At 35.1% G+C, this 18,728-nt stretch overlaps 1 protein-coding gene across 9 annotated transcripts in view; it reads left to right on the plus strand.

Moving 5' to 3' along the window:
- The window catches only part of LOC103490460 (uncharacterized), a 42,887-nt gene that overhangs the window by 11,907 nt on the left and 12,252 nt on the right, over window positions 1-18,728 (plus strand). For all 9 annotated transcript variants that reach the window (XR_007815442.1, XR_007815443.1, XR_007815444.1 and 6 more), the window contains 15 exons: window positions 198-281; window positions 930-1,025; window positions 1,140-1,241; window positions 2,378-2,446; window positions 2,595-2,690; window positions 2,770-2,877; window positions 8,323-8,436; window positions 8,592-8,675; window positions 10,379-10,507; window positions 14,156-14,354; window positions 14,471-14,614; window positions 14,749-14,792; window positions 14,949-15,032; window positions 15,253-15,321; window positions 15,426-15,502. Coding sequence is in view for 6 of the 9 variants with exons in the window: in XM_051079147.1 (XP_050935104.1) it covers window positions 198-281; window positions 930-1,025; window positions 1,140-1,241; window positions 2,378-2,446; window positions 2,595-2,690; window positions 2,770-2,877; window positions 8,323-8,436; window positions 8,592-8,675; window positions 10,379-10,507; window positions 14,156-14,354; window positions 14,471-14,614; window positions 14,749-14,792; window positions 14,949-15,032; window positions 15,253-15,321; window positions 15,426-15,502 (1,499 nt within the window). In the remaining 3 variants the exon portion in view is untranslated. The remainder of the gene's footprint in view (window positions 1-197; window positions 282-929; window positions 1,026-1,139; window positions 1,242-2,377; window positions 2,447-2,594; window positions 2,691-2,769; window positions 2,878-8,322; window positions 8,437-8,591; window positions 8,676-10,378; window positions 10,508-14,155; window positions 14,355-14,470; window positions 14,615-14,748; window positions 14,793-14,948; window positions 15,033-15,252; window positions 15,322-15,425; window positions 15,503-18,728) is intronic.

Here is an 18,728-nt window from a genome sequence, read left to right on the forward strand (position 1 = left end):
CAATGCCCTCATATAATTGTTATGGAGGGTTTTATTGGTGAGGATCAAGCTCAAACTCAGGCTTCCTTATGGAATACCTAATCACAAAAGGATTTGATAGCTAATGCCTTGTTTCCTTTATGTGTTTGCACGTGGCTATGTAACTTAGTAATTAGTATTCTAAGTTTGATGTATACTTAACTGATTTGAGACTGCAGTTATGGGTAGGTCATGGGAGTAGGGCAGCAGCAGAGAAGCAGTTCTTTGACAGCAATCTTGCACCTTTCTACAGAATTGAACAGGTAACGGGGTTGTTTATTGTATAGTTTTTCTAACTCTCAAATGTTCAGCCATTTGATACCACTGAGATATCTCAACCTAAGAAGAAAGAAAATTAAAAAGGAAACTGAATTATGTTGTATAGAGACATTGAATATAATTCTTTATATGACTGAACTCAGAGCCTCAGAGGACGTTGTACATGTGACAAAGACGGACTAAAATTTCAATCTAGTGAAGGAAAGATTTCCTTTGATAGTAATCATAGCACGAGTATAGTGTCATCATTTGAATTTAAGCTCCTGTGAGTGTATGGTTTTTCCATGGGTGAAGTTGAAGGGAAGGGTCCAAACCTCTGGATTTGCAGTGCAATGCCTTGGCTGTGATATCGGGTAGGGTGAAACTGATAATTTTTAAGGATCAACAGGCTTTTGTGATATCCTGGAAAGTGTTGACTTGGAAAATTTTTAAATTAGTTTCCATAAGAAAAAGTTCTGAAATCTTCCCACATTATTCATTTATTATCTGCTTCAGATTGGTTGTAGCTTTTTATGATTATGACCATATTTTCTTTATGATCTCTTTTCCTCTCTCAAATAATAGTTAAATTTCTGCGTTATTCCTCTATCGATAGTTAATGGCAAGATGTGTGGTGTTTGCACGTGTTTCAGTTGATAATAGCAACCAAGCCTGGAGGAAAGCATGACAGGGCTCCACGTATAGTTACAGAGGATAATATTCTATTACTCTTTGATATACAGAATAAGGTCTTTTGAGCCCTTGGTGCTTCTTCCAACTATTTGTTCCTGTTTTCTCACTTATTCAGTCTAAATTGACGTCTAAGTTCTTTACAAAATGATTTCTTGCTACAATTTCAATAGGTCAATGAACTTGTTGCGAACTATTCTGGCTCAGTTGTATCCCTAAATGATATATGCTTGAAGCCACTCGGTGAGGATTGTGCCACACAAAGTATTCTACAGGTTGTATGCTATTTCAGTTATAATTGGATAAAGTTTGTATCATTTTTCTTCATGCTATGGTGCAATGAAATTGGACTGTCCATTGACGTTTTACATTCTCAATTGGGTATCTTAGTTAACGCCTACTAGATGCCATTTCCAATTGCAGTTTTACTCTCTTTGGCACATTTCCAATTGGATCATTCTAGTAATTCACCAATAAGTGTTTGGAGTTTTACTCCTTTATTCTTTTATCAATCTACATTTCTCAATATTTGTTTCATTGAAAAAGAAAAGACTGTCCATTGACGTTTGAGATTTCTTCTTTTTTTCCGTACCATCTACATTTTGGAAGAAAAGACTGTCCAATAAGTGTATTCAAGTCTTTTTTGTTTGTTTATTCGTTTTTTACATGTTTTTTTCATTCAAGAATCTTTCTTGTCTTATTTCATTTTATGCATTAAATTTGCTTTAGTAGCTGCAAATGTGGCATAATTTGAACAAAATATTAAACTAGGAGCTGAATAGAAAAATTTGCGAACATTGTAAAAATCAGAATACATCTCAATTAGGCCTATTTGATAACCATTTAATATTTTGTTTTTGGTTTTTGAAAATTATGCTTACAGTTTCTCCCCTAGTTCTCTTGCATATAATACTCTTGTACTTTGAGCTTAAGTCTTATTTATTATCATTAATATACAGGTTTGTCACCGTTTCCAAAAAAAAAAAAAAAAAAGAAAAAAAGAAAAAGGAAATTTATGCTTATAAATATTGGTCCACATATGAGGTTTTTTGTTTTCTTATGTACTTCTTCTTGCTGTTTTCAAAATCCAAGCCAAATTTTGGAAACTAGAAAAGAAATGGTTGTCAAACAAGGTCTTAATGATTATTATAATTACATTTAATTTCTTTGACTGCTACAATAGTTATAATTAATTTTATCTATGTTAGTTGTTGATTTATGCAAATTAACCACTATCATATAAAAGTAAAACCATATTTGTTGTCCTTATTAAAGTTGGTCAATGATTCAAAAGCTAAAATATGATATGTTTGAGGTTATTATTTTTAAAAAAAATGCTAGAATTAAAATTATTTCTATCTTAAATATTTTATAAAATAAATTTACACATCCATTTCCCTTTGTCTTATAGTACTTTAAAATGAACCCTGAAAATTTTGACGACTATGGAGGAGTGGAACACGCTGAATATTGCTTTCAGGTAGACTTTTATTGGAATCGTAATGCTCATCTTTCTTATTCGTTTCACCTCCTACAAAGTGTCTAGTTGATATTTTAAACTTGGGTTTCTTTGTTTACTTTTTAACTGTAATAATTTTAACCTTGAGCCTTTAAAATGTTGTTTTCAGCATTATACTTCCTCGGAGACATGTTTCAGTGCTTTCAAGGCTCCGCTTGACCCCAGCACATCCTTGGGTGGATTTTTTGGGAGCAATTATTCCGAGGTTGTATTTTCTCCCTATCCCTTCAATGTAGTTGTTTTTACTGCATTTTCCTAATCTTGTATTGATTCTTTAATATCAGGCCTCCGCATTTGTCATCACATATCCTGTTAATAATGCAATTGATGCTGTTGGCAATGAGAATGGGAAAGCAATAGCGTGGGAAAAAGCTTTTGTCAAGTTAGCCAAGGTTTGAAACTTTGAACAATTTGCTTGCTTAATTTCATAGTTGCTACGATTGCTGGTTGAGTATTCTAGATTGACGCAGCACCTCACATTTTTTACTCCCGTAAAATATGTACATGTTACATCCCAAGGCTGTTCTGTTATAAGATTTCCTTGATATCACATGCTAATTAAAGGTATTTTCTATTTTTTTTTCTATTTATGCAAAAAGCGAACTGGAAAATAAATTTTTAACATGAACTAATATATTATTTTGAGGAAGTTGTAAATTTTGAAAAGCTGGCCCCTATGGGTCCGTTTGGTAACGTTCCTATTCTCTGTTTCTTGTTCCTTGTTCCCTGTTTCCTATTTCTTATTTTTTTAGAACAAGAAATAGGAATGTGTTTGATAAAGAAACAAAAAATGTATTTGATAACTGTTTCTTGTTTCCTGATTTTTTCTATATTTATTTTTTATTTTTCACATCTACTTCAATTAAACATTAAACAAAAATATAGGTCATCCATCAAACATAAAAAATAAAATTATCAAAAGTTTATTCATTTAATACGAAGAAGTACCAATGCACGAATAAAAATAATAACATAAACATAAAATTGTATCTATCCTTCAAATGTTGCCAAATTTGATTGGCAATATGATTTCTCACTCGGGCCATTTCTCTTAGATGATGTCGACTCACTTCTTAATCCCTCAATTTTCAGACGAAAACTATGGATCCGACGAAGAGGAACAATAAAAAATTATGGATTCGACGAAGAGGGATAATGCAACAAAAAGGAAGAGTCTGGGTTGTAGAGGAAGACGATGAGAGGCAAAGAGGAAGACGATGAGTGAAAGAGGAAGATGATGATTATTTGGGGAAGACGATGGAGATAAGAGGAAAAGGAAACCAATAAAAATAATTAAGAAAAAGGAAAAGGAAACCAATAAAAATAATTGAAAAAAGGAAAAGGAAACCAATAAAAATAATTGAAAAAAGGAAAAGGAACCAATAAAAATAATTGAGAAAAAGGAAAAGAAAACCAATAAAAATAATTGAGAAACAGGAAAATGAAACCAATAAAAATAATTGAGAAAAAGGAAAAGAAAACCAATAAAAACAATTGAGAAAAATGAAAAGGAAACCAACAAAATAATTGAGAAAAAGGAAAAGAAAATACATAGGAATAAATTGAGAAAAAGGAAACCGATAGAAATAATTGAGAAACGGAACGGAAGAAACTTCTTTTTTTTTGTTCCCAATAATTCCTTATAAAATGAAAAATGTTTCTACTTTTTTGAGAACGAGAAACAAGGAACGTTACCAAACACCTCCGTTTCTTAAAAAAATGAAAACAGAAACAGGAAACAGGGAACGAGAATGTTATCAAACGGGCCCTATATTTTCCTCTCAAGTTCAGCAATAAGAAGTTCAAGAGCATTTGAAGTCTTTTGTTGAAAAATGTGGAATAATTTTGAGTTGAGCTCTCTAAAATAGATTCTCTACTTCCTCGGTCAATTATCTCTAAATATTGTTTAGTGGATCACAAGAAGTTGTTTTTGGCAGTTCGGAGCATTGTTTTTCTTTCTGTTTTGTTTCATCATGACTCATCAGTAAGGTTCCCTCTTAAAGTAGAAATTAAAGTTATTTTGTTGTTGTTGGGTTGAAAGTCGTTAGCAAGACTTATTGGGCTCAAGATTGCTTTTTGTCTTTCTTGCTGTCCTCTCTCCCTTCTTTCTGAAGCAGCCAGTGTGGTAGTCTCCTGCTGATTCTGTGTTTCTTATCGAAAATCCTCTACTTTTGCTTTATAGTTTTCTCTCTTCTTTTTGGCTTGAGTTCTAGAGAACTTTGGCTTGTTTGTTCTGTTGTTTTTATTGATCTATTGGTCACTTCACTCCTTTTTGCTCCTAGTATATTTCTCTTGTACTTTGAGCATTAGTCTCTTTTATTTTCATTAATAAAGAGACTTGTTTCCGTTCAAAAAAAAAAAAAAAGATAATGAAATGTGGCTAATTCTCAAAGTAATATAGGAAACGAAAAGTAAAAAGCCGAGGATTGGGAGGTGCATTTGAGCATCTCAAGTAGGTTAACATCCTCGTAGCTATATCATCGTATCCAATAGAAACTTACAAGAAGCATTAAGGTCCACTCTATATTACAATACAATATGAGGACAAACATGAAGGACTTGAACAGAACCATTAGTAAGCAAAAAACTAAAACAAAGCAAAGGAAAGCTAAGCATATGTAGCCCCTGCTGCTGCCAAGAAACTTGAATCTTAGAATGCAAGAAGTTTACTCATGGAAATCTGAGCACTCCATCCTGTCTACAAGGTCCTTGGAAAGAAAGGACCAAAGGGATGCATCAAGTCGTGCTCCTTCAAATCTAGAAAACCAAGTAGTTTCTTTATCATGGAAGAGCCTTTGGTTTCTTTCAAACCATAAATGCGCCAGGACTGCTTTCATTGCGTTACTCCAAAGAATTTGTTGAATTCTTTTTTGAGCTTTGGCCTCGCTGTTCGTCCCTCTTTGAGTTTGTCGCTTGCTAAAAGAAGCCACAAGTGGACACGCCCCAAAAGAAGCTGCATCCTGCCCCACGTGCTGGCACGTGAGAGTGCGTGGGTGCTTCATTTTCTTGCTTCGTCAGTTGGGTTCGTCTCAGTTTGTGTTTTCTGATTGGTCTATGTATTTGGTTCCCCTGAAATCTAATCGGGTGTGAGGTTCTTTGAAAAAATACCCTCTTGTTCTTATAGGGGTTTCGTGAGTGACCCTTTCGAGAAAAAGAATAGAGATTTCTAAAGCTTTTCTTTCAAAGTCATGTGAGGTATAGTTGAGTGCATGTTATATTATTGTTTATGATTTGTAAGAAAAGCATGACCATTTGAAAGTATGTTTCCAAGTTAAAGTAGTTCATTTTTATGTTGTTTGAATGAAGTGCTTGTATGCGAGTAAACCATTAGCTTTATTCTTACCATGAGCTAACTATTATGTGCACATAAAAGTCAAGACAACCATGCATTGATTGGTTCACATGGCAAGAAGGTGGCTGGATGCACTGAGTGGTCCGCATTCGAGCTGACCGCTTGAGCAACTAGAATTGAACATGTAATCTATGCTAATGATGAAATGAGTTGTCATAGTAGTCTATGCGTGGAGAAGGTTTAATGTCCTGGTGAATGAGATAAGTAGAGGCTAATGTGGTGTTTATTGTTTTAGCGCATAATGAGGCGTTGTGAAGTTGATCTTGCAAAATGAATTTATGCATGTACTTGTATTCCCCAAAGGTTTTCCTAAAATATCACTCACTAAGCGTTAGACTTACGTTTTAAGTTCCCCTTCTCTAGGTAAGCAAAGTGAGGAGACTTCGTAGAGAAGGCGAGCCGTTGCATTCTGCCAGGGGTTAAGAGCTATGCAAGTTATTGGAGTTTAAGATTAGAAGTTTTAAGTACTTTAAGCATAAGCCTTGTAATTGTACTAAGTTTATTAAGAAGGAATAAAGTTGGTTAAGTTCTCTCTAAGTCTATTGTGTTGTGTTTTCATATCACAAAGCAAAGTTCTTAAGTAGAAGCTTAGATCTTAAGAAGTAGGTGTTCTGATGTTCTCCTTAAGTAAGGTTTAAGTTTATGCGTAAGTTCGGGCATTCTGGCACTTCATTTTGGAGCGTTGGAGCTGCCCATGTCGCGTTCGCGCCTGAGAACACGAGGGAAAGACGCGTTCTGGGTGGGGGCATGACAACTAAAGTCCTGAAATAGTTGTTTATTGCGTTTGGTCCATAAAGTCTAGAAGAAGAAACGAACAATAGCCAACCAAGTCCTTTTGCACCCCATGAAAGGGTGACCCACCAAGAAAGAATCAAGGATATCCTTAATATTGTTGGAATGAGAGATCGACCAACCAAAAGCATCCAAGATGATGTTCCAAAACTGTGTAGCAAAGGAACAATGTGCAAAAAGATGAGATGCATATTCTGCAGCAGAATTACACATAACACACCTAGCAGGAGAAAGAGACATGTATGACATTTGGCGTTGGAGACGATTGGCAGTATTAATGGCACCATGGCTAAGTTCCTAGAAGAGTAATTTAATTTTCTTCAGGTAGTAACCAGACCAAATAATAAAATAAAGATATATGGTAGAAGACCCAATCAAACAAGTTAAATCATCAATGAGAGATTTAACTGTAAAAGAAGTAGAGGAATCAATGGTCCAATTCCAAGAATTAGGAACCATACGAAAGTGAACAGAGGCCAAGATAGCAGTTAAGGAGGTCCATGCCAGAAGTTCAAAATCAGTTAAGTTACAACAAAAATGTAAATCCCAAACCTCAATAGAATCGTGCCACTCCTCAGCCACAGAAATATCCGAAAGGTCCGAAATACGGAACAAATGTGAAGCTCACCGAGAGAGCACTGTCATCATGCCAATGATCTTTCCAAAAAGAAATGTCAGAGGCGGTACCAAGACAACGTTTAGTCTGATGAGCAACAAGGTCAATGGTTTTGCAAATGAATCTCCACAATGACTTGGAGGACCCATTAATAACAGACGTCCAAACACAGGAAGGAGAATTGATCTAGGACTTATAACTAATTGATGATTACCAATTAGCTAGTAGTTGGTCAGTTTTATCTTCTGTTTAAATTCTTGATTTCTAACCAACATCTAGTTATTTAGTTAGTTTTATTTTCTGTTAGAAGTTTGTTATAACTGTCCAGCTTTATCCTTGTATAAATAGGTCTCTCGACCTTCCTTTCAGATCAATAAAAGATAAAGAAAACTTAGCATTCTTGAGTTTGTTTACATCAATTGGTATCAGAGCGAAATTCCATTGCACGTTCTTTCTTGGATCATTTTTTTTTTCATGGATGCGGAAGCTTCCTCTTCAACAAAAGCTATTGAAACCAGACTGACTAGTGTAGAGAAATCTGTAGGGGAAATTCAAGGAGAGTTGAGAGAAATTCGTTCTATGATGGGAGTAATTTTACAGAACCTAACCATCCATTCTGAAACACACAGAGCATGCTAAATCAACTCCAAACAAAGGAAATCAGATCCAAGAAAGGCAAGAATTGGGGGACGATGGAGTTTACAAATGAAGAACAGATTTATATTATTTGGTTCTTTCGTGGAAATTTTAGCATTATTTGGATTGTTACTTATTCCCTTTGTATTTCATAGCTCTTTTATTTCCTAAGTGGAGCTATTTGAGTATTAGTAGCTTTACAATATGTTTGAAATTTTCACGTTTCTTGGTTTTTTGTTAAAGAAAGTGATAAGGAATTTTATACTTAAATCATGTAAAATAAGATGGATCAAAACACAGTTATCGTCGCTAAATCTCTTTCTTCTTTTTTTTGTGTCCTTACACTTTTGAAATTTTAATTTTGGTCATTGAACTAGCATCCGGTTTCTATTTTGGGTTTTGGGATAATTGAATGCACATTGCTCCAACTTACATTGACAGGAGGAACTGATGCCACTAGTGCATTCCAGGAATCTTACTCTTTCTTTTTCTTCTGAGAGCTCAATTGAAGAAGAACTGAAAAGAGAAAGCACAGCAGATATCCTTACAATTGCTGTAAGTCAGTGAAGAGTGATATCTTTCCGGTTTAATTTTTGGTTAAATGTTATTTAAATATTACAGTTTTGTTTTATTTATTAACCTGTACATTTTAAGCATTTATTTAATTGAATCACTATGTTTATTAACCTTTATTCTCTAACATTTATCAGGTAAGCTACCTCGTTATGTTTGCCTATATATCGGTGGCTTTGGGAGATTCAAATATTTCGTCGTCTTTTTACCTTTCATCCAAGGTGGGTATCCTACTAATTTTTGATTATTTTTCTCTTAAATTTAAGTTGGTATTAGAGAAGGTTCTTGAAACCCTAAAAAGAAGAACCTAAGTTTAAAAAGCTATAAAATCCAAAAACACCAAGTAAGCCCGCCGCCGCCTCGAGAGTCGTCGTCGTCGGCCATAATACTCCGATTGATCGCCGCTGCGGACTACCGCTCACCAACGCTGCCAGCAGCTACGTTTCTTGCGATTTTATTGGCTGTAACTTGGTCTTTTTTCTTCACCGGTCGTGGTCATCTCCAGTTGCGATTTTATTGGCTGTAACTATTGATGGTATCGTTTGTTCACTTGAACGCATGTCCTTGGCACTTGATCAAATAGAAAACAATATAGGTTTACCCTAACCTCGAATTGGAAAAAATCAACCAAGAATCACAAATTACCCCAACAAAGATAGAATTTGAACATACAACAAATTCCTCCAAAACATGTCCAAAATTTGCCACTGATTATCCAAGAATGAGGAAGAAGGCAAGTTTACAAAAGAAGATACTATGGAAACAGTATGCCAACGTTAGAAGAAAATGAGCCGAGTAAAGAAGATGAGGAAGAAATAAATTCAAAGAAGCAGGAATATTACGGTATAAACTGCAAAGAAGAAGAAATTGCTTGTGAAAATTAAAACTTTGAAAACATTTTCAATTTAGAGATTGTGAAACCTAATTTGAAAGAGAAAATGACATTGACAATTAAGGAAAAATTGGAGAATAACACACAAATTTTCAAAGACGAAAGAAAATACGATTGAAACTCTAAGCGTTGAAATGAAAATTGTTGACAACAAAAAGGGGAGTGATCGAACTACCTACTTTGGACTAAGAAGATGAAGTCGGCAGTGTTGTAGAGGAAACAAACCAATCAAAATTGATGTTTTTGCACACAAAAATGAAGAAACAATTCTCTATGAAGATGAAGATGAATTTTGGGCTACACAAATCCCGTATGGATTGCAATTTATGTAGGAATCAATGAAGAAAAAAGAAGTAGCAATATGAAGATGTATATTATTGATGTTGGATGTTCCAAGATGCCTTCTTTCGATCTGCTTACTTTTTTTGATTTTTACCTTCATTTTCATTTTAAAACTTGAGAACAAATTTTTTGGGAGGGATAGAAATGATGTAGTAGGAATAAGCTATTATGGTCAAATCCTTAATTTATTAGGATTAGGATTATGATTAGGATTAGTTTCTTTGTTTTATTAGGATTAGAATTAGTTTCTTTTATTATTTAGGATTAGGATTAAGTTTTTTTTATTAACTAGGATTAGGATTAAGTTTCTTTTATTAACTAGGATTATGATTAGAATTAGTTTACTTTTGCTATAAGTAGAGTAGTTGTCTTCTTGTATTCAAAACTGCAAAAGACATTAATAAAATTCTCTCATTTGAGTTACATCACTTTTAGTGTTGGTATATAGATGGTCATAATTTAAGTTGGACTTCAGACTAATTGGTGTGATTTGAATTCCCATTCATACTTTTGTAGTCTGCTTTTAATTTTTTTAGTTTTTTCAGACGGATTTTGTAGTTTATATGCTGGGAAGTATAATATCGTCTCTCCTTACAAATTTGATATTAAACTACCAACTGCATGTTGCTTTTTTTTTTGATTGTGCTTCCTTCAATCATGACCAAGCTCTATATTTTAATAAAATCTCAGGTGTTGCTTGGTCTCTCAGGAGTTATACTTGTTGTGCTGTCTGTTCTAGGATCTGTAGGATTCTTCAGTGCCATCGGAATAAAATCAACACTAATAATTATGGAGGTTATTCCATTCCTGGTGTTGGCGGTAAGTAATTGTGATGCTTTGAAGTTTCTACTTTTCTTTCAATTCTCTTGAGTCTTTGTTATATAAAACGGCATTAAAGTACGATTGTAACTACATTTTTGTTGTTTAGTTTTCCCATTGTGTCAAAGAGATGGAATCTTGGTGCCCCATATTTGAGAGTACGATCATTGGTTATATTATTCAATGTGGAGTACACAAAAATTGGGTCGTGAGATAATTCTCTTGTGAAATATATATTTTTGGATTTAACAATGTGCAACACATTTACTTAAAGGGACAAGGACTGATGCTTGCCAAAGGAGCTCTAGTGGTCTGAGTGGTCAAGTCAAAGGGATGGTTAAACTAAGGATTGTGGAACTGGAAGGTTTAGAAACTCTGCTACGGAAATATATCTATAAAGGATAGTACAGCATGTGGTAGGGTTTCAACTTTCAGTTTTTTAGTGGAGATTGCTTGAAATTTTATGATGTGAACAATGTTCTTTTTAGCTTTGGAGAGTTATAGGAGTCCTTTTGAGTTATGGCTGGTGACACTACATTTCCATCTAGGCTTGTCCCCTGTTGATTATCAGGCTGATTAACTAAGGGGATGTTTGGCCCACGGATTGGAGTGGGCTACTATAGCCCACTCCATGTTTGGCCCAAGGATTGAATTTAATTTGGGGATTAGGGTTATTATCAAAATAACGCTAATCCCATCACTGTTCACTCCCTCTTCCAACTCCACGCTGTACTATTCCTTACCCCTCCCAACCCCTTTTAATTCCTCTCCTTTAGCTTTGCTTCGGTAGGCTTAATCTTTCTGATTTTATCGTCTCCTCTTTTTGGCCTTTTGGTGAAGCAAGTCAATTTCAGGCCACCAAACCCTACCCTGCTCTTCGAAAGGCAAATAAAAACAAAGCAGCTCTTTATTGGGGAAAGCTTAATACACAGAAAAGCTTTCCTATAAGTCTTCTTAGAAGGGTGGGCTTATGGGTCTATTCCGTTGGGCTAAGAAGGAACGACTACTCTGGAGCCCATGATTTTTCCGATTTATGGGTGATAGACTAGTTCATTGAGGAAACCAATAAATATGAGCACGACCAGCACATGACATGAATGCACTTCTCGCCCTTCTCGATGGACAGGAGTGCTGACTAGATGCCAAGTATGAGCGAACTTTCCTCAAAAAGGGTATGTCCCAATATTTTGATAGGAAACCACTTATCAGAAAGCTTCCTAAATCTGGATACACCTTAGAATAGAATTATTGCTTTGGACTTCTTCTCCTACTGCAAAGATGATAAAACACCAACAGATGTGTTTGTATATATTGATATAATATGAAAATTACAGAAAGTAATTGATGAACCAATCCTTGGACAACGATTACAATCATACTAATCAACTTGCAGAAATCAAGAACAATAAAAAAGAACCCTACCTCTCTGCCTCTCCTTTCTTTCAAGGAAGTTTGCAGATTTCTTCTCTAAAAATGAACTCCCCTCTCTCTTCTCCTAACTTCCCTTTAACTTAGCATGATCACCCAATGCCTTCTTCAATTGCGATACATGGAATACAGGGTGTATTGATGCAGTGGGGGTAGCTCCAACTTGTATGCAACCTGCCAATTTTTTCCAGAATTTTGTAAGAGCCAAAATACTTAGGAGATAACTTCTCATTTCTTCTCTTCCTTAAGGAAGTTTGACGGTAGGGTCTGATTTTTAAGAAAACCATCTCCCCAACTTGGAATTCCACTTTCCGTCTTTTCATATTTGCATACTTCTTCATCTTGTCTTGGGCTGTCTTGAGGTGTTTCTTCAAGGCTCCTAGTGCTACGTCCCTTTCCTTTTAACTGTTGATCAAGTGTGGAATTAGGAGTCTCCATATTACTGTAGTAGTATATCAAAGGGGGAGGTAAGCATAGTCCATAATAGAGAAGCCTAGAAATGAGGGAGAGAGAGATAGATAGGATCAGTAGGTGCACCCGGACTTCTTAACTACGTTGACACCCCCATAACACCTTCATCATATCCAAAATAATACGAAAGATATTCAGGTCATGCTAAGACCGAAAACAACAATAAATACTTCCTAATAGAAGACAGATGCGAAGCTGAAAAGAGATAAAACAAATGTATGAATACAAATAAATCCCAGCAACACTACACAAACACAAAATCTGTTCTAGCAATCTGGAACAGAACAATCCTGAATTTCTTCAGATGAAGGCAGTCCTGTTGACGCAGATGTCCTGAATTTAATAATCTTTAAATTCAGCATTCGAAGAACACCAAGCAGCTGCATTTTTTTTAGAAGTTTCTACTATATCAACCCAATCCCTTTTCTTATCGTGGAAAATACGATGGTTGCGCTCAAACCAAATCTCTGCTAGCAACGCTTTTATCAAATTAACCCATATAAGAAAAGTTTCTTTTGATAAATAAGGCACCCCAATAATTGAAATAAATAAGTCCTCTCAATAATTGAATGCTCTGTTTTTTAAGGTCCAAAACAGTTTCCGTTTTGACTTACCTTGTCCACATTACTATCTTTCTTATCTTCTTGTGTTTGAGCAATACCTTATGATTGACTCATTTTTGGCTTTCCCTGATCTGAATACCGAGTCATGTAATCATGCTTTCGTTTGAAGCTTTTCAGCATTTCAAGAAACATTCTTCATCCCTGATTTTCCTTGCCTTTTTCCTTATGATTAGTTTTTGGCTTGCCCTGTTCTGAATACCAAGTCATGTAATCATGCTTTCATTTGAAGCTTTTCAGCATTTTAAGAAACATTCTCCATCCCCGGTTTTCCTTGACTAATAGAATGTGTATGAATGACCCTTGTCCTGCTCGGGGCAAAAAGTTGCATCTTAAAACTCAGCCTTTCTCTACTCTCAATTTTGGGATATCTGTTATGCCATTGTCGATTCTTCTTCTTTTGTAGAAGTATTGCTTCTCTGATTTTTGACATGGATCCTCGATGGGCACTTGGAACCAGCATAGTTGTGAGCTGATAACGACAGGACCTGTTTTGCTTCCACACCTTCTACTTGGAATAAATCATTCTCGTGGAATATATAGTAGGGAGAGTCGAGAACCCACCATCTTTCTCTCCATTTTTTATTTTCTCGCTGGAAAACTTATTTCTAGAAGGGGAAGAGGGCGGAGGGAGAGAGAAGGGAAGCGAGAGAGGAGAGAGGAGAGAAAAAGATTGGTTCTGGTAAGTTTCCATTTTCTTTGTAAGATCAACAAACCTCAACAAAACGTTGGAGACCAGAAGTCCAGCTTTAATTTATTTTTGTCTAAACTCAAAATTATATAGACTTCGTATATCTTTGATTCGGTTACAAGCAAACCTCAATAATAAACTTTTTGAGTTAAAAAACGTAGTGACCCGAATTCAATCTAAACGAAACATTGGAGACGAAAAGTGTAGTTTTTCCTAATTATTTAATTTTATAAATCAATCCAGGCATTTTGAATTCCTTGGAAGTTATTGGCCTATTTAGAACTTAAAGTTTTTTGTTAGTGGCAACAGATAAGTGTAGTATAACTAATGCATGTCCATTTCACGCATTGGAAATGAATGGAGTAATTTCGACCTCCCTTAAAAATATTTATTTACTAGCGGAAGTCTTTACCTGACACTCTTTGTTGCCTTAATCAGGTAGGAGTTGACAACATGTGTATATTAGTACACGCTGTGAAACGACAACCATATGAGTTGTCTCTAGAAGATCGCATAAGCAGTGCGCTGGTTGAAGTTGGTCCTTCCATAACATTAGCTAGTTTGTCAGAGATCTTGGCTTTTGCCGTTGGAACTTTTGTTCCAATGCCAGCATGCCGTGTTTTTTCCTTGTTTGCTGGTGAGAAGATTTTTCCCCATATTACTTCATTGCCAAGAATACTTGTTGTCTTCGTCATCCCACTTAACTGCCTCCTTTCTTTCTCTTTTCTTTTTTTTTTTTATTATTTTTTTTAGCTTTGGCAGTGTTGCTCGACTTCATTCTTCAACTGTCAGCATTTGTGGCTCTTATAGTGTTAGATATTTTGAGAGCTGAGGATCACAGAGTTGACTGTTTCCCATGCATAAAAGTTCATCCACATTCTGATGAACCTAACCAAGGTTTTTGTGAAAATTTTCCGAAACTGCATCATTTTATTTAAGTTCTCAGTTAGTTGCTTGTGTAAGTTAGATTTACTTTCGTTACCATCTGTGAGTCCTTTTAGTACCGGCTAAACAATCGAAGTAAATTTTAGGCTTCAATCAAGGGAGACATGGGCTTCTTTCTCGGTACATGAAGGTATGGTTAGGTTGAGGCAGAAATTGTGTTACAGTAGAATATTCATTTTAAGATTTGTGCAAACAAATATTTGTTATCTATTCTGCCATAGATTTGGAATACAAATATATTTTCACTTGCGATATGTCTAAGCATTACATTGTTATTTTGTTGTAGGACGTTCATGCACCCCTCCTTGGATTTTGGGGAGTTAAGATTGTTGTTGTTGTCATCTTTGTTGGCTTAACTTTAGGAAGCATTGTAAGTTTCTCGTTTCATATTGGCTTTGCTTATGATTGGCCATATAGTGAATGTTAGATTGGAACAGTTTTTGTAAATTCATGCGTGCTCATGCAAGGAGAGTTAATGCATATTTGTTTATTATTTCATCAATGTGTTTGTCATTAAATGTTATACCTGGAAAAATTAGTTTTAACTGCTTTTACTCAAGTAGTTTGTGTACTTTATTTGGTCATTATAGGCATTATCTACGAAGATTGAGGTTGGATTGGAACAAAAGATTGTCCTCCCACGAGATTCTTACCTTCAGGTTTGAGCTTCATGTTTGGTTTTTCAGAATCTTATGAGTAGTTTTCTTTTACTTTTTATTTCATGCTTGTTTCTTGCTATCTTGTTTTTCTTTTCTTATATCAGGATTATTTTGACGATCTTGCGGAATATCTACGAATCGGGCCACCATTATATTTTGTTGTGAAGGATTACAATTATAGGTAGATCTGATGCAACTCAAATGAGAGAATTTTATTAATGTTTTTCAAGTTGTCAATATAAGAAGACAAATATCCTAATTAATAAAAGAAACTTAATCCTAATCCTAAATAATAAAAGAAACTAATTCTAATCCTAATGAACCAAAAAAACTAATCCTAATCCTAATAAACCAAAGAAACTAATCCTAATCCTCATAAATTAAGAATTCAAGCATATTACCTGAATTCGTACTACATCAAGATCACCAAGGTTTTCTATACACCGGTTTGTTGATTATTTCCTTTTTCGTATGATATTTTATTGTATTGGTTTTATTATATTTTCCAAAATTATATTTTCCTTATTTGTAATGGATTGTTCTTCTATTTAAGGAAACCCTTCTCTCTTTGTGAAAATACAGTAAATTACATTATTTGGCATGATACCAGAGCAGGTTCTTCCCCTAAAACAATCCTAATTTTTTGAAAACCTAAAAAACCCTAAAACTCTTACAGCCCCTGTCGTCATTGTCGCCCACATGCTCAACCACCTCGCGGGTTGTCGCTGGCAATCATATAACTTTGACCGATCGCTGCTGCTGACCACCAGTTGTTAGACGCTGCTGGCAGCCTTGTTTCTTGCATGTTTTTGCAATAAGTTGGTGTTTTTCTGTCTTCATTGTGGTCCTCACCCGTCGCCCCTTTCTGTGTTGTCTGCCGATCAGTTATCGTTTGCCACCGTTGACAAGTTTAGTTGGTAATTTTTTATTTGTTCTCTTTGTTTTTTGACCTTTTGTTGCGTCCGGCATGTCGGATACTTTAGTTGGGTGTGTGTCACATTCATAAAAACCAATTTATTAAAACGTAACGTATACTTAAAAAATGTTGAAAATGAACGTTGTAGTTAAATAAATTAAAGCAAATTTTTTTACGAAAACTAGAACGATTTGGTAAATTAAATATATTTGTGTATTGGATTTAGAATATGAATTTAAAAACAAAAAAATTATTTGTATGTAACGATTATTTGGAAAATGTTGAAAATGAACGTCATATTTAAAGAAAATTAAGGCAAATTGTTTTATGAAAACTAAGACGATTTGATAAAATAAATATACGAAATTTATGTATTGGATCTATAATATGAATTAAATATATATATATATACAAAAAAATTTCATTACACTATCTACATAACCCTTCCCCCAAACACATCTTATCATAATACTATCATAACTCTATCCACTTGACTCTTTTCCCAAACACATTTTATCATAACACTTCCTTCATAACCCTTCCCCCAAACATCTTATCATAACACTTCCTCCATAACCCTTTCCCCAAACACATCTTATCATAATCTTAGGTTTATCATAACCCTAACCCCCATAACCCAGCCCTTCTGCTAAATGGCCCCTTAACTACTAAGCAATAAAGAAACATACAACACAAGATATCAAACCACTCCTTTTTATTTCTTAAACAACAAGCGTTCAAAATACAATATACATGCTTTCTTTACTACAAATACTTAAAATATAGATTTTAGGCCTTCAATGCATAGCATAGTCCTTCAGAACCTAAACGCTTGGCTATTGCCTCAACGCGTAGCAGCTCACTTTACCCTTTTCAACTTGGCCTCAATGCCTTGATAGCTTGGGGAAGGGAAACTTAACACGTAAGTTGAATACTTAGTGAGTGAGGTTTTTAGAAATCCTTTTGGGGCATAGAACACATAAATTCATTTTCATAAAACAAGTTTCATCGCCTCATTTGAAGTCATACACACATTAGCCTCTACTTATTCCTTTTACCAAGAACATGAACCATTCCCACCCATAGACTACCGTGATTTCTCATATCAACATCCCTTGGAGAAATTTCCGATTCATTTCCCGTTACTCAGGTTGCTAACTCAATACATTCATTTCAATGCATTAGCCAGCTTCTTACCGCCATGTAGTCCTTTCACCCCATGGTTGTCTTCATTCATTATGTGCGCATAATAGCTAGCTCATTGATAGAAATAATAGCTAATGGTTTACTTGCATACGAGCAATTTATACAACTATCGAACATGAAACTTAAACTTAAAAGCTTTCTTTAGAAATCATGCTTTCTCATAAACATTAACGTGTAATACAACATTACAAGACAACATGAAACTTAGAAGGAAAGCTTTAAAATCTCTATTTAACTTCAGAAAATCACTCAGTACACTCTAAGTTCCCTTTTTATCTGAATGCCTAACTCCCAAGACCTTCTTCTTCTTGCCTAGTGCTTCTTCAGTAGAATAACTAAAAGATTTCAGCAAAATATTCCTTTTCTTGACCTCGCTCCTATTTATACTAATCTCAAATTGGATTAGTCACTCTTTAAGCTCCCTTAATTCGCCAGTTCCTGCTTGAAGTGTTACACGTATAGGTTTAATATTCCTCTAAGCCATGCTTAAACTTAACCTTGGTATGTAGCCCACTTAAGCACAATTAAGAAATTTCCTCAAAAAGTCCTAACTCTCTTCGCCTGGCTTCTTCTCATGTTGCACAAGAGGAGGGAAGTGGAGGAAGTGGAAACAACCTCGGTGGAGACCACAGTTAGTTGCATGGGAGGAGGTTAAAAGGGAAAGAAGGAAGGGAAGATGGGGTGGTTATTCTGATCTGGAAGTGAAGGGTATGATTTCCTGAAGAACAGTCATCTCCTCAATCATTGCATTTCACAACCAGATGAGATAAAGCTTCATGAACAATGTTACGAATAGATATGGAATCAAGAGACGTAATAAAAGCATATGTGAGAGGAGACAACCGGTGAGGAAACAAAGGAAGAAACGGGTTAAGTACGCTTGCGTTTACAAAGATCATGGACATATGAGAGTTGAATGTTTTTCTGATGCTGATTGGGGTGGATCTCGAGAGGATAGAAATCGACTTCTAGATATTGTCTTTGTAGGCAAAAATTTGGTATCATGGAAGAGTAAGAAACAAAATGTTGTTTCTCGTTCGAGTGGTAAATTAGAATATAGAGCTATGACACAATCTGTGGGAAATAGTATGGATTCACCAACGATTATCTGAGATAGGCTTTAGTATTACAGTGCCAGCTAAATTATGGTATGATAATCAAGCTACCCTTCACATTGCATCTAATCTAGTATTTCATGAACAAACTAAGCATATTGAGGTGGATTGTCACTTCATTTGTGAGAAAATCCAAGATGGATTAGTGTCCACAAGATATGTGAAGACTG

Source organism: Cucumis melo, chromosome 11 (assembly GCF_025177605.1).
Source record: "Cucumis melo cultivar AY chromosome 11, USDA_Cmelo_AY_1.0, whole genome shotgun sequence".
NCBI classification, from domain to species: Eukaryota; Viridiplantae; Streptophyta; class Magnoliopsida; order Cucurbitales; family Cucurbitaceae; genus Cucumis; species Cucumis melo.